The sequence below is a fragment of the Aptenodytes forsteri genome, unplaced genomic scaffold (genome assembly GCF_000699145.1).
Source record: "Aptenodytes forsteri isolate BGI_AS27 unplaced genomic scaffold, ASM69914v1 Scaffold286, whole genome shotgun sequence".
NCBI classification, from domain to species: domain Eukaryota; kingdom Metazoa; phylum Chordata; class Aves; order Sphenisciformes; family Spheniscidae; genus Aptenodytes; species Aptenodytes forsteri.
Window position 1 is genome coordinate 551,143 of NW_008794491.1, and position 14,501 is coordinate 565,643.

General features: G+C 42.2%; 1 protein-coding gene across 4 annotated transcripts in view; it reads right to left on the reverse strand.

Annotated features, from left to right (window-relative positions):
- The window catches only part of TEAD4 (TEA domain transcription factor 4), a 61,440-nt gene that overhangs the window by 33,794 nt on the left and 13,145 nt on the right, over positions 1–14,501 (reverse strand). For 2 of the 4 annotated variants that reach the window (XM_009290919.2, XM_009290918.2), the window contains exon 3: positions 11,386–11,640. In XM_009290919.2, the coding sequence (XP_009289194.1) occupies positions 11,386–11,392 (7 nt within the window). In that variant the 5' untranslated portion in view covers positions 11,393–11,640. Of the gene's footprint in view, positions 1–11,385; positions 11,706–14,501 lie in introns of all 4 variants that reach the window. The other 2 variants (XM_009290921.2, XM_009290920.2) reach the window with 1 other exon arrangement.

A 14,501-nucleotide genomic window follows, 5' to 3' on the forward strand; every position in this document is an offset into this window, starting at 1 on the left:
AAGAAAGCTGAGCCAGTACTTCTGAAAAATATCAAAATAAACAGATCCTTGAAAACACGATATTGAAGTGATTAGCACCACCATATCATCAGCTCTTCCCCGACATACCTGTTTTCATCATTTGACTGTGCAAATGCTGAGCTCCTTCCTCTTCTGAAATGACAAAGAAGTTGAAGCTTTATTTGTGGGGCAGAATGTGCCAGTCAAGCACCTCACGTGGGGAAAGGGCAGTTGGGTGATCAATCTGTCTGAGGTCATAAAACTCAGTCGTCTCATTTACTAACTGGTCTAAACACCGAAACCCCGTCTTGCATAAAAGGCTTCTTGCTGGGAAGGTTAGTGTTTACTCCTCTCCTTTTCCACTGTATAACCTAAATTCACACCTAGAAACACAGGAAGTGCTATCCTCATTTAGAAACTGCTGTTGCTTGATGGCTGGTTTAAGATGCTTCACACAAGGTGCATGACTGAGGGATAATAATTACAGGTTTTGGGAAGCTTCTTATTAGTTCCAGATAAGGAGTGGAGATAAATGAAAAGTCAGTCACCACAGGTGTAGTTACAGCAACAAATTCATCAGCAAAACAACCTGAAGAGGTTCCCCTCTCCTCAGCTAGTCATTCCTCCTCCTGCAATATTCCATCAACTCCTATGTGCAGCTGTACCAACTAAATTGCTGGAAGAAGGGAAGGGGGGGCAGGGAAGAAGTGGTTACGCACCACTCTAAACGTAATTACCAAAAATTCAAAAATAAGCCTCCCCACCCCCCATTTGGATTTTGTTGTTGTTTTTTTTTGTTTTCCCCCATCAGCCTATTTTTAATTGGATTGGTGAACTAGTTCATTTTGTGGCCACACTAACCACGGCATTGGCACAGCAGAGAGAACAGAGAAAGAATCAGGGCAGAACTTCTTAAACCAGTTTTGCCACCAGAGAAACTGTAGCCTGGAACTGTACTCCACCTAACCCTCACACACATACAGACTGGTAAGAAAATGGGCAAGGCTCTTCCTGTGCTTGCATCATTTGTCTAAAGGCTAGACAGAGTTAAAGTGCCTCCTAATTACTGCCCCAAAGGCACGTGGGGTTATTCCGTGTAAAGATGAGCTTTTACTAAGGTACAACAATGTATGCATGCAAGAATCCCTCACTGTCAGCCTAATGGGAAGCTCCAGGCTATGCAGCTCTTCACCCCTTCAGCCTTTAATACAGTTTTTCAGTGCATAAATTGAATGTCCTCATCAGCTGTGTTTTCCCACATTATCACCTCAGGCCATAGAAATGTAAGATAATCCATCCAATAAGTACTCCTCCATATACACATTAAGGGCTGCAACAGGAACAGAGCTGGGACTTGTTCTGGTGCTTCCCAGAGTAAGACTGATGAGAATCTTATAGAAATTGTTTAGATTCAGTTTGGCTGGGAAATTCCACAATCACACCAAAGCAGCTGTGTATAGTAACATGAGTCCTTCATATGCCAGAGAGTGTATCAGATAACACCCGAAACAGCCAATAACAATCCTACATGGAAAGGCATGTCAAACTAGCAGCTTTCGGTCTCTTAGGACACCTGAGAATGACAACGTTATACAGGCACAAACATACTTTACTCACTAAGGCCCAGGTTCAGAAAAACATGACCGTTGAGGGTAGCACTGAAACTAATGCTTAACTATAACAACATCCTCCAGTTCCCATGAGTCCAAGTTCTACATTACAGACCCAGACATCTGCTAAATTCTTCCTTAGGTCAATAAATGTCTTGTCTGCTTGTTTCAATAACTTCCAATAGCTGCAGGGTATCTGAAAGCAACTCTCAATAGTGCTTCAGTGATATTGCCTCAAAGGATACCAAAAACTTCAGCATCTCTCCTCCTCCTCATTTTGCGGTCAGCTGCCTCTGCTGTGGCACCAGTAATACACTGTTTCTTGCAGATTTCTGCCCCAAGCGCTAATCTTGTATACATGCCCAGATGACAGGCTGACCAAGTACTCAAAGCTTCAGCTATCACAGAAATTGGAGCTAAAAGGGGTCTGTGAGATCCATGCAGCCACTTGCTGCATGACCAGCACAGAACCATGCAGTTCTCAAGGCATCCGGCTTGGTCTGGCTTAGTTCTGTGAGGAGCTGTGACTATTTCACTTGACATGTAAGACTACACCAGGACCCAGTCCCCGCCAACTGACTGAAAGTTATGCAGCAGCTTCAAGGGGAGCAAAAGAACCCAGAAACTGTTATTGCATTATATGAGTAAATGAATACTGATTTTGTAAGTGGAATGGCTGCCACTTCACCCATCTTCAGTTTTTGCTCAATCATAATTTAGAGTGCAGTCATTGTCCACGATTACTTTAAACCATCGAGTTATAGCTTCAGCTTAAACAAATGGCTGGCTACTGCTGGAAAAGTGTTTGCCTTTTTCCCCTAACTCCCTCTCACCAGATTGTTCCACAGGTCAGTTCAGCTCTCTAATCTGGCAGAAATCTGTCCAGCTCATTTTGCCAGAGTAGTTTGCTATCAGTTTAGCAAGCTAAAATGGATCAGCAAGGACTCCGCTGGAAAGTGAAGTTAGCCTAAAGAATGGGAGCATAAAACTGGGAGCAGAGCAGGGGAGCAAGGAAATAAGAGTGGCAACTCCCTCTTTTCTTCTGCAGTGAACTGTTAGGTCATCTCACTGTTTCTGAAGGAAATATATTCTTGGTCTCAACACAGAACAGTTTTACATCATCCCAGCACTAGCAAAAATAGTTGTTAAAGATGCCATATCCTGTAACAGGTGAAAAGAGAATGTGGACAGAAAAGCCTAGCAGAAACACAGGCTTCATAACTGGGTAGTTACCCAGGAACTGGTCTGGATAATCCTGCCAAGCTCATAAAATTTCCTTACAGTGGCCTGTGATATTTCCCCTCTGTTCCCTTTCTGCTCCTAACACTGGAGCAATTCTGTTCTACATTCTTTAAACACCTGTTCCCTGACTGAGTTTACACCGTAAGTCTCATAGATAGCTGGGCAACCATGATTCAGGCAGTGACAGGAGAGCAGGAACAAGAGGATGACAAAACTATTTAAGCTGCAGGGATACCTAAAAATGCATATGGATGCAGAAGGAAATTTGCAAATATCTAGGTGCTCCAACTACCTTATAGATGAAAGCTGCTGTATCTAGAATTGTCAAATCACTTTCCTCCAATCTTAGCCATAAAGGATCAGACTAGATATGAACAGCTTAAGTAGAGCTGGCTTTGCCTCCAGGCACAAGAACAGATGAGATGACCTTTGAAGGCTCCTCCCAGCACCATTTTCTGTGATTCTACAACTAAAGATGATGATGCAGTGGTCATATGCAGGAATGCTCATAATCCCCAGTCAAGGTTGAAGGCAACATTGTGCTAAATACCACACATGCACGTGTGTTTCCCTGTAATACTGTCATGCTTAGAAATAGGCCTATGTCTACAGCACTTGCAGTAAACAACTTGGGTCATTCCTATTGGGTTATCTCATCAAGCACTGGTTACGCTCCTGGCACTCCAGTTCGCAGACTCCAATCTGAGCTCCTGAAAAGGGATTTGCAATTACTGTACAAATCACACTCAAGAAGAAAGAAGAGTGATTCTAAAGACATTTTACATGAAAAAGTTTCAATGAAAACAGTGTCATTTCCTGTTCAAGAAGCTAGAGACAGAGCACGACCATGCCTGTATATGTGCATGCAGTGAGCCTCAGAATTTGAAGGAGTACCCAGAAGATGGGTCACAAGTTCAAGGTGACAGCAATGAGGAACAGCTGCTGGCTATGCACCCTTCAGCAGCAGGTGTACCCAGGCCCCAGAGGTTTAAGTCAGCTCTGCCAGTGACCAACAGACTTACAAGACCATCTGTCTGGGCACAAACTGCACACAGCCTTCCCAGTTTTGCTGCCCAGATCTCCACCATACACAGACAATACAGGGCTTGTTATGGATTAGCTAATGAGCAACTGTTTAAACCAATAGACAGTCCTAGTTCTCCTGTGCTCATTATCTGGATCCTACATGAATGAGAATACTGCCTCTTCTTTTAGCTGTAATATTGTCTTTTTCTGATCAAGCAGCTTTCCTTCACTTTAGGGCACCCCTTGAGGCACTAGAACCTGGAAAGGTTATATTGTCTTGTACTGTTTTTGCTTAACAGATGTATAGGGATAAAAAATCTTTATTAAAGTAAGTTATATTTCATACATGCCCCAGCAGTAAGGCATGCCTTTGAAAGATACTTTAAAAGAGACTTCATGTGATAGGTTTTGCTTACTTGCACTGTAGAAATAGGAAAGCTCTTTAAGAAAGCTCCTTTTTTCCTATGCCAGTTCTCCACGCAACCTCCATACACTTATCAGCTCCCTCTATTTATGTGCAGCCCCTTGCTTGAGAAACGCTATCACCATTCTCTACCCAATATCTGACTAATCAACAGAAATAAGACAAATTCTGAGAAAGCACTCACTGTATTTATCTTGAAGCTTGCTCTTCCTCTTTCAGACCTGAGAAAGTGCCTCTGTGTCCATCAGTCTAATAAACTTATTCATGTCACAAAAACACATATAGTATAAATCATAATACTAAAAATTTTGAAAAAAAATGCAGATATTCACAGTGGAAAGCAATATTTGCTCACCACCTAACGCCCACTGTTCTTCATTTCCTGTGTAAAATCATAGTATGTCTAATCTAGAATCCACCTCTCATTCATACAAAACGCACACACACAGCATTCCTTGGGACTAGTTTTACAAATACATTCCTTACAGTTTTGTCTGATACAATTTTAAAAGTCCCCAACAACAGCATTTCCATTCTAACTCCTTACAGAAGAGAGAGCCCTCAGCACTGAGCACCATGCTGTCATGAAGCTTCTGCTGATATCCATCCTATATTCCTTCTTTCTCTCCCATTAATCCTAGTCATGCTCACATGTTCCACATAAAATCCCTCTCCCTCCTAAATGTTAACACCCTTCAAATATTTTTAGACTGTTATTATGTGTCCCCCCACCCTCCACCTTTCAGTCATCGCTTAGCCAAGCTATGTATATTTAGCTACTTTAATCTTTCCTCCTAAATCAGTCCCTTCAACTCCCAGAGCTCAATGTTAAGTCTGGTATGCTTGTTGCTCTTCTCAGAACTCACTCCGTGTTTTTGAGATCTTTCTGGTAACGTGTTTGCAAAAACCTGTCCAGAAGAAAGCTTTACATGTGCTTGTTTTAAGGAAAAAAGAAACCCAAGCCAGTGGACATTATTAATTTTCACTTTCCGTGTCCGATTTTTTTCCCAGGTTTTGAATTCAATCTCAAATTTTAAATGTAAATGAACATTTTGTATATTTAAGAGCAGATTAGCAACTGGAAATATTTGGATCCAATTGTGAAAGTATGCAGTGTTTTTAAAAATGTAAAAAGCTACTAAGGCTTTTTTACTAAACTTTTCAGAAAACAACTGGAAATGTGTAAAGTTACCCAGAAGCACAGAAGCAAACAAAGCCTTGCAACAAGGGAAAAGGCTGACAAATGAAACAGAAACAGTCTCTCAGGTACAAGGCAGATGAGTGGATACAGCTACAAAGCATAAAGCTGGCTTACTGAACTAGAAATCAATTAAACTGGCTGTGTTATTTACAATGCAAAAAAATCAGAACAAGTGCCTTGCTGACAATATACTACTACGGATCAACTCTTATCTTGGAGAATTACTAAACGTTTGAAATTTAGAAATTAAAAAGTCAGAGGAAGAGCCAAAAGAGTAATGTAATGTTGCTAATGAAGGAAGTTACTTGAACACAATGAAAGCTCTGTGGCTGCAGACATATACAGTGAGAAAAACATAATCCTACACAACACGCTTGGTTTTAAGCCTGACAGATAAAAATGGGACTACAAAGCTGCTAAAAATCAAAAGGGACAGGAAAAAGTATGTGCCCTTTGTTGAAACAACAGAATAAGGCCCCCAAAAAAGCCCAGAAGCAGAAGCAAAACAAAGCCTTGCAACAAGGGAAAAGGCTGACAAATGAAACAGAAACAGTCTCTCAGGTACAAGGCAGATGAGTGGATACAGCTACAAAGCATAAAGCTGGCTTACTGAACTAGAAATCAATTAAACTGGCTGTGTTATTTACAATGCAAAAAAATCAGAACAAGTGCCTTGCTGACAATATACTACTACGGATCAACTCTTATCTTGGAGAATTACTAAACGTTTGAAATTTAGAAATTAAAAAGTCAGAGGAAGAGCCAAAAGAGTAATGTAATGTTGCTAATGAAGGAAGTTACTTGAACACAATGAAAGCTCTGTGGCTGCAGACATATACAGTGAGAAAAACATAATCCTACACAACACGCTTGGTTTTAAGCCTGACAGATAAAAATGGGACTACAAAGCTGCTAAAAATCAAAAGGGACAGGAAAAAGTATGTGCCCTTTGTTGAAACAACAGAATAAGGCCCCCAAAAAAGTAGTCACAATAATTTTGATAGCATGTAATACACAATAAAACTGCTAATATATTTCTGTTCAGTACTAAGTATGTTAAGAAAAGATGCCACAGCCAGTACTATTAACTCTATTAACTGCAACAGCAAGCAGTCTCCTGGTTGGTTGGCATTTCAAAAGTGGTAAATTCCTCAATTTTCAGGAAATGCTTGGAACTCATGGAAAAATATTTCTTTTTATGTTTGCATGGAGAAAACACCAGTTGAACTGACATACAGTTTCACATGAAGAACCCTAAACTCAGCTTACGAAGGAGATGGAAGGAAAAATTGACAAACTCCATCAGAAGTTTAACCTGCTGCAAAGGTCTCCAGAAATCTGGCTTTATCTAGTCAACAACAAAGAACTAGAGCCACACAAAAGTGAAGTTGAAAGCTGACTCAGTGAAACAAAACCTTGTTATCGAGCAACTCCAAAAACATCACACCTACCACCAGGAAAAGGAGAGGAGGGAAAAGTCTGCATCCTGACCGACTGTCCACGAATCTTAAGTTTTGTCTGTCTTCTAGTGTTTAAAATGGGAGATTCAATTTTGTTACCAAAACTGTGGGATAAAGGGCCATTCTACGGTTCACTAGGTCACAATAACGGAAGGGATAGGAACTGCAGAAGTATTTCTCTGAGGGATATCACAGCTGAAATCCAAATTTTCAAATTATCTGGGCCAGCCAGTTCAGTGTCAACTAAGCACATTCCCAGCATGTTCCAACTGCTTCGACTGAAACATCATCAGGTGAGATGCTAAACTAGATACAGAAGAAAGCATTTGAAGACTAACACCTTGAAGGTTTTCATATTTCTAATAGCTGCCATGCTTCTCCCTTCCCTCAAGGAGAAGTAGTGTTTATGAACTGGGACAGGCAGTGTATGTTTTGTGCTTCTTCAGGTTTATTTGTTTGCTTTTGAGTTTTACTTTTAGTGACTTTCTGAGGTTGGGGAAAACATTATCTGATAACATATCCCTTTGAGATGAAGGCAATATCCTGCAAATTTACCTGGTCGTTTCAGAACAGGGGTGGGATGGACCACCTGTGACATGGTAGTTTTCAGCATCAGACTGACCTTTTATGTCAGCTTAATTCACTTTGCAAGCTCAAGTCTTTGCAGTTCACTGCCTGCTCCAGGTTTTAACTAGTAACATGGTTAACTATCCTCCTATCACTCAGCCTCTGAGCTTTGGACATCTTTAAGTATTTCCTATCAGCCATACCAGGCCTTTGACTCTCAAACAGATGGTACCAGCCTAGGAGATAGATGACTGCCCCCAGCTGCTTTCCCCACCCTGCTCAGCACAGAAATGGCTGAGCTGTTTGTAAACCAGCTGCTAAACTACTACCTCCTACAGAACAGCAATCTAATAAGCAGCCACCAATTCTAGCTCCTCTTACAAAAAGGTGCTCCAAGCCAGATATTTGTGCAGTGGAAGGGAACACTGGACAGCTAAGGCAGTAGCTCAGTTCTTCCAAGCTCTTACTTCCTCACTTGTAAATCAAGGCCCCAGCAGTGTCTTGTCAAAACAAATACCACTTTGCTAGTTACTATTTTTTATTTCTCTGTCCTCAGTAGTGTTGGGAGACCTGCTCTAATTAGCATCTCCATGCAAATCACATAAAGGTACTAAGCTTTTTCCCCCTCTTCTTTCTCTAGACCAGTACTGAAGATGCCAGGAGACAGTGACTCTAACACAGAATTCTAGGATTGCTTATTTGGTACAAATGCTACAGATATTATTTCTCCCATGGAAGAACATAGTTGGAAAATGTAAAAGCCAGATTTGTAATATGGTACCCCCAAAGGCAACACTTATAAAAATTATCCTGTGGGACCTTAGTGGTACCAGAAGGCACCAGATCAGTAAGTTAACGGTGCCCTGGACTCGCTGCTTCTAATGTCAACACAATGACTAGGAGAAAAGATAGCATCCCATATCAAACAAGACAGCTTTTTGTGCCTTAAGCAGGTGGTAAGCAGAGACTGCTGGAGAGGACAGTGAAGGCTTGTACCCGGAGCAGCGCTGTGGTATGAGCTTATTCAGTTGGGATGCTGCCTCCAGTAATGGAGCATGTCTAGGAGGGCAAAAGATAATGAAAGAAAAGGCGGCAGCAAAGGCATCAAGACACAGATCGTCAATGTACAGAGAAGAACCTGGCTGACTTCCAGGTGAAGTAGGGATCATGTCCACTCAGCAATCAGCAGTGGACGGAGCTAAAGGGCTGTAAGCAGCAAACTGGCTTGGAAGAGGCTAGGGAACACGAGCACGAGGCCTGTGTATAGGCTGAAACACACCTTTCTGTGCAATTTTAAATGTATTCAAGCAAAACAGTGCAAGTTCTTCATATTAGCTTGGTTCACTTCAGCTCATTCAACATGTTTGCTGGTAAAAGCTACTAACTTTAAACTGATAACAGGTTGCCTCACAACAGGAGAGAAGTACATAAATTGCACATAGAAGAGATCCTGGGACCTGGAACATCATGCCCAAAAGAGTAGGACCACACAAGCCACTCCTCAGTGGGAAACAGTGAAATGGTTCCCCTTTTGTCAGGGGAAGGGGCATATGCAGTTCTCTGTAACACCTCGCCCCTTGGTTCAATGAGTTCTATGCAAGTCGGTCACGGGACAGCTAAACAACCGGCTCTTGGAGGCAGGGCCGGCTCCACATATAGCTTGTCCTGTTCCATGAGCTGGCTCATAAGTGGTGAAGATGAAATCAGGGACTATATTTATTCTCCCTGCCCGGTCATATCTTTCTATAGATCCCAGGCTGGGCCCTGCTTCCTTGGCATGGATCCTGGAGACTAGTAAGCAAAGGAGGGCATAAATCAGTGTCTCGGCCTCTGTCAGGAGCACATCGAACCAACCATCCACGCTGGGAACAGGTGCACTGAAGGCAAGCAGGGACACTGTCCCATTTGGAGTAGTGGGGGAGGGATTTCATTTCTTCTCCCAGAGCCTAGCCTAAACTTTTCACCCTGCAAGTGGGTTATTTACCTTCTGCAGCTCACCAGTGTAGTTAACTAGAGACTTTCCACTAAACACCAGTCCATGCTAGGTCAGGCCCCAGCTAAGTCTCGGTGGTTTCTGTAGTACATTCTACTTCATTTTTACTTTTGCTCTCACTCTTCTTTCTTTTCCGGTCCATTTTGCTCTCTGCTCTGACACGTTCACTCCAAAGCTGAAGTATTTCAGGGACTACGCAGAATGATTAGTAAATGAAGACAGTCTTAAAACACAACTGTAATTTTTCACCAGTAATTTTAAAGTCACTTGTCATGGAAACTAGTGCAGACTTACAGGGGCAAGGAGCATGCCGCTAATCTATGCTTAATAACCATAGGGAGGATTTTCAAGTAATATTTTAGTTTGAATAACATTTTAAGCAAGCATTGCTTCTGTAAGAAGCAGTCCTACCCTCACCTCAACCATGGCTGCTCATTCCCACTCTCATCATCCCTTCTCTAAGTACCAGCACAAGCAGCTGTGCAGTGAAACAAATCAGGGGACATATCCAAATTAAAGTTCACTTTTTTCCACTTTCTGGCTGTGTTAGTTTTAAGCTGGATCAGTTCCCTGGTCAGTTCCATAGCACAACCACAAAAATGTTTGTGCCAGCATAGAGCAGGAATTGATGTCTACATCAGAATATTGACACTTGCTGAGCCTCAGGGTGATCAGCCTTACTCCAGATATTGCTCTATACAGATACAATGATGTATGTACCCAGTAAAACCATCCACTGGAGATAAGGCTGTGTAAACAAGACACCACCCATGCCCCCATAGTGAGAGCAATCCATTCCCTAGCTCAGGGAACAATGGCCCGATGGGTGGACAGAAACCTGCAGAATGACTTGTGAAGTGCTCCATGTGACGCTTCAGGGCATGGTGCTCCCATGATGGGGCCTGCAAAGACACACAGATTCCAATGTAAAGGAAAAAAAGCAAGCATTGACTGGGTAGGAAGAGGGTTGCCTTCCATAAGATCCTTGCTAGTGCTTTGAGAAACAGTTTTAACACCTTGGGACTTTTAACCAAATGTTGTGCATTCTCAGCCTTTGCTTTACTTTTTAGTCACCGAGTTACCAGGTGGCTTCTTCCAATACTGACTTAGAGAATCCAGCCCAGACCAGCTTTTTTGTGGACAAAATCAAAATCAAAATTTTACTGTGGAATAGATCAAAAATCCAGTTCAAAATCATGTCTACCACCTAAAAAGTTGACTTCTGCTGCAGCTGCAAGCCAGCACTTTTCTGCATTCAGGGCTGGGCATCTAGCTAGCTAGCTGAGAAGAACCCACAGGTGAAAGACATTCATGCCAGAGCTATAAAAAGGCAACCTACAATGAAAGGGAGCAGCCAGAGATGTCTGTTTTCTGCCCTTCTTAAGATCTCAAAAGCTTAGCTAGTTAACAAACTGTAGGTGTTTGCACACCACCAGCAGAGCTATTCAGGTGTTCAGGGGCTGAACTTCTGCCCTTTAGCACCAGAGACCCAGACCTTTACCTGTTAGGATAACAAGAATGTTGGAGACAGCAGTGAGAGATACCATAAAAGACAGACTTAGTCACACCATGAAGCCATTATATGATATGTATCCAAAGGTAAGTTCAGTAGCATGCCCAGCTCTGGGATCTACCTTATTGATACTCCCCTGAAAAAGACATCTCTAATTCTTTCTGATCTGTGTGCATGGAACGTTAAAATCTTCACTGATTTTCCTAAATACAACTTGAAGCGACCAACTGCATCAACTTGGGATCACCTGAAAGAAGAGTTCATTCAGAACATCATTTCATGCAAGGCAAGTGGCCTGCACAGGGCAGGCTGCCTGGAGATTTGTGATGTGCCCTTTCTTTCTCCTTACCGTACATCTTGCCTTCGTCTGACAAGATAATCTTCCGCCGTCCACATGGTGGGTAGATGGCTAGCGCTTCCTGGAAGCTCTGCTCAATGTCCGGACTCCACACACCCTCAGCGTCATTGTCAATGGGTTTGTCCAAGGCCTCGCTGCCCCCTGAGTCGTTGCTCCCCTCAGGGGAGGTGGGAGAACTCCACTCGTTGGAGGTAATGGTGCCAGCTAGAAACTCCAAGGTGCCACGTGGAGAAGCAGACTCAGATCCTGTGATGACAAACACATCCCATCTGTCAGTTAGAGATCCTTCTCTCTAGGAAAATGAGGAGATACTAAAGAAAAAAAAAATTTAAAAACCTCAGTGAGGAGGGGTTTTACTACAAGTTTACCTTAAATGGTAACTCAACCACGTGCTTGATTTCTATTAATGTTGAGATGAAAATTTTTTCTACAAATCCTTCTGATGCAACAGCCTGCTTCCATATCTCTTTGACTTATTAACTCTCTATCACTTCCCAATTCTTCTCAAACACTGTGTCTTCTTGCCTATGTCTTTTGTCTCCTCATTTCCTTCTCCCTCTGCTGTCATTATCTGTGTAACTGTTATTTAACTTTCTGAAGCACGCAAACAGGGATTCAGTCTGTGGGAAAGACTATACAAAATAAAGCAGTGATGAATTATCTAGTCATCACTGAGCACTGGGGTTGAAATTTTCTCAGATACTGTTTCACTGGATCAGAGTTAGTAATCAGTATCATTTTTAACACTGACATTTCTTCTTCTCAAGGATCAGCTGCACTTCTAAAAAGCAATTCCTGGAGACAGACAGTTTAACGCAATGTCTCCCAAATCTCAGCACTACATCCTGGCAGGAGCAGAAGGCACCATGAGTAAAAGGATAAAGGCACTAGGTTGCAGGTCAAGAATCCTAGGCGCTTAGCCTGTTTCTACTGCTCATCTTCAAAACAACCTTGGGCAAATTCCTTCAGTTCTCTGTGCCTCTCTGCCCCCTCATCCTTTACCAGTCTCAGGCTATTAGATTTGCCACTGGGCAGGAACAGAAACTGGTTTCTCATTGAACCTAAGCAGACAGCTGCTAGCTCTTGAAAACTACAATAAATTATAGTCTACTTATAAACGCCTACAGTAGAGGCTGAAGTCATTGAGTGGAGCTGCTAAAACACTCATTGAGAAAGCAACTTCAGACCATACAGGCACTTCCAGTCAACCATATAAGACAAATGGCTTTTAAAGACACAGATCATTCCCCTGCCTTAATACCAAAGTTGTTCGTTTACATTTTTAATAGTTTCATTATCTGAGCTACAAAGAATGTTCACAAGCCACCATATGAGAATCCAGTTAAATGAGAGAGTTCAAAACTTCCCTGCGTATCACCACATTGAGCTGGGTAGCAAGAAAATCAGAATAAGACTTTTTTTTGCAAAAGCAACAGAATTATCAAACCCATACTGAACAAGAGAGTAAGGAGAGAGCTCTGACACACCAAGTCAGACTAGCTCAGAAATATCACAGTGACAATGTAAAGGAGGACAGAGGAGAAATTTGGGCATGGTCTATGTCAAACACTAGCTAGAACTAAATTTGTGCAGTTATGCCATGCCCTATTTGGTAAACAGGCAAAGCAGGTACATTCACTCAACTTCAGAAGTTCAAAAATTCAGGGCTCACGGCTCCAGAAACTTTTCTGACATCAACTTAAAAAAGCATTACATCATACACTCCTTTTTAAGTCTCTTTGGTTTCTTACCTCTTTGGATTTCATGTTTACAAAATGAAAGACCATAATGACTAGATTTTTTATTAATTTTTTTTAATAAAAGCTGAAATTCTTAAGAATTTTATCATTTCAAAAGCTGAAGTTGTAAAAAGAGTTGACAACACTGGCTCTCAGAAGGTTTCACTGCTCCTTAATGACTTTAGACAGCAGCAGATACGTATTTTACATCTCCATAACCCACCAAAAGCTCAGGAAACAAAGGAGATAATACTGGGCATTTGAATAATTTCTAGACACGGTATACTTCTTACATCACGGTGCAGCATTTTAACAAGTGGTTCACATGGACATTTAGAAAACCCAGTATACGACTTATTTCCTGTGAGAATTTGGAACATATGAACCACTGGAAGGGCCTACCACTGTCCATCCATCCATTCCAGCCCCTACATTAGATTATTTGAATCCTCTTGACCCATGCTATACGTTTTCAGAGCTCTAATGAACATGGGAAGAAATAAAAAAAATGGGACGTGAAGGGGGCAGAAAGGGGAACTCACACTTGGCCTTTACCACTGGGACAGACATCCCAAGAACACTGTGAATGGCACCAAAGCAGGCAATGCGACTTTTAAGGGATCCTGAAATGAACAGTAACAGTTGCTTCCCTCACCAAGCATCTATCACCAATACACCCCCTTTCACTGGCAGATGCTCAATAAAAAATTACACGGGCATTCAAGAGATTGTCCTGCTGGGGAATCAGCGTAGAGGAGTAAGCTTCTGTTTCTCTGTCAGAGTCCCTTTTGTGGAAAGCTATCTGTTCCAACTGTTCTTCTTTTGATATTTCCCCAAGCATCCCTAGTCCCTGGAGGCTGTCAAGACCCTCCGCATTTAATGCGCATTAAAATCTCCACAAACACAAGGCACAGACTAGTTTTAACTCAGGCTGACAGACTGAGAAATGGAGGGGTTCAGAAAGAAGCCTAAGGTGTGACAGCAAGCGTATTCATAGTACCACCTGCATTTGGAGCTGCAAGTCTCATGACAGTCAGCAGGCTCCACACCAACTGAAATCATACTCTAACTGCTCACCTGTATGAATCCCAAAAGCCATGGTCACTGGAAGCTACAACCTCTGCTCTCAAGCCAAATCCCCTAGCAATGCATACAAGTAGACAAAGTAATCTCCTAGGGAATGTATGGCCATCATAACCATAAAAAGCACCTACTTTGAATCCAGTTATTTTCATCTCCTTAATGTCCATGCAGACACGGATGGATACCTAGCAGATGATTTCAGGATGGCACACTTACGTTGGAAACTAAGCAACTATATCTGAAGCATAACTTCCCCCCCCCCCCCCCCCCCACCATCCCAAACAG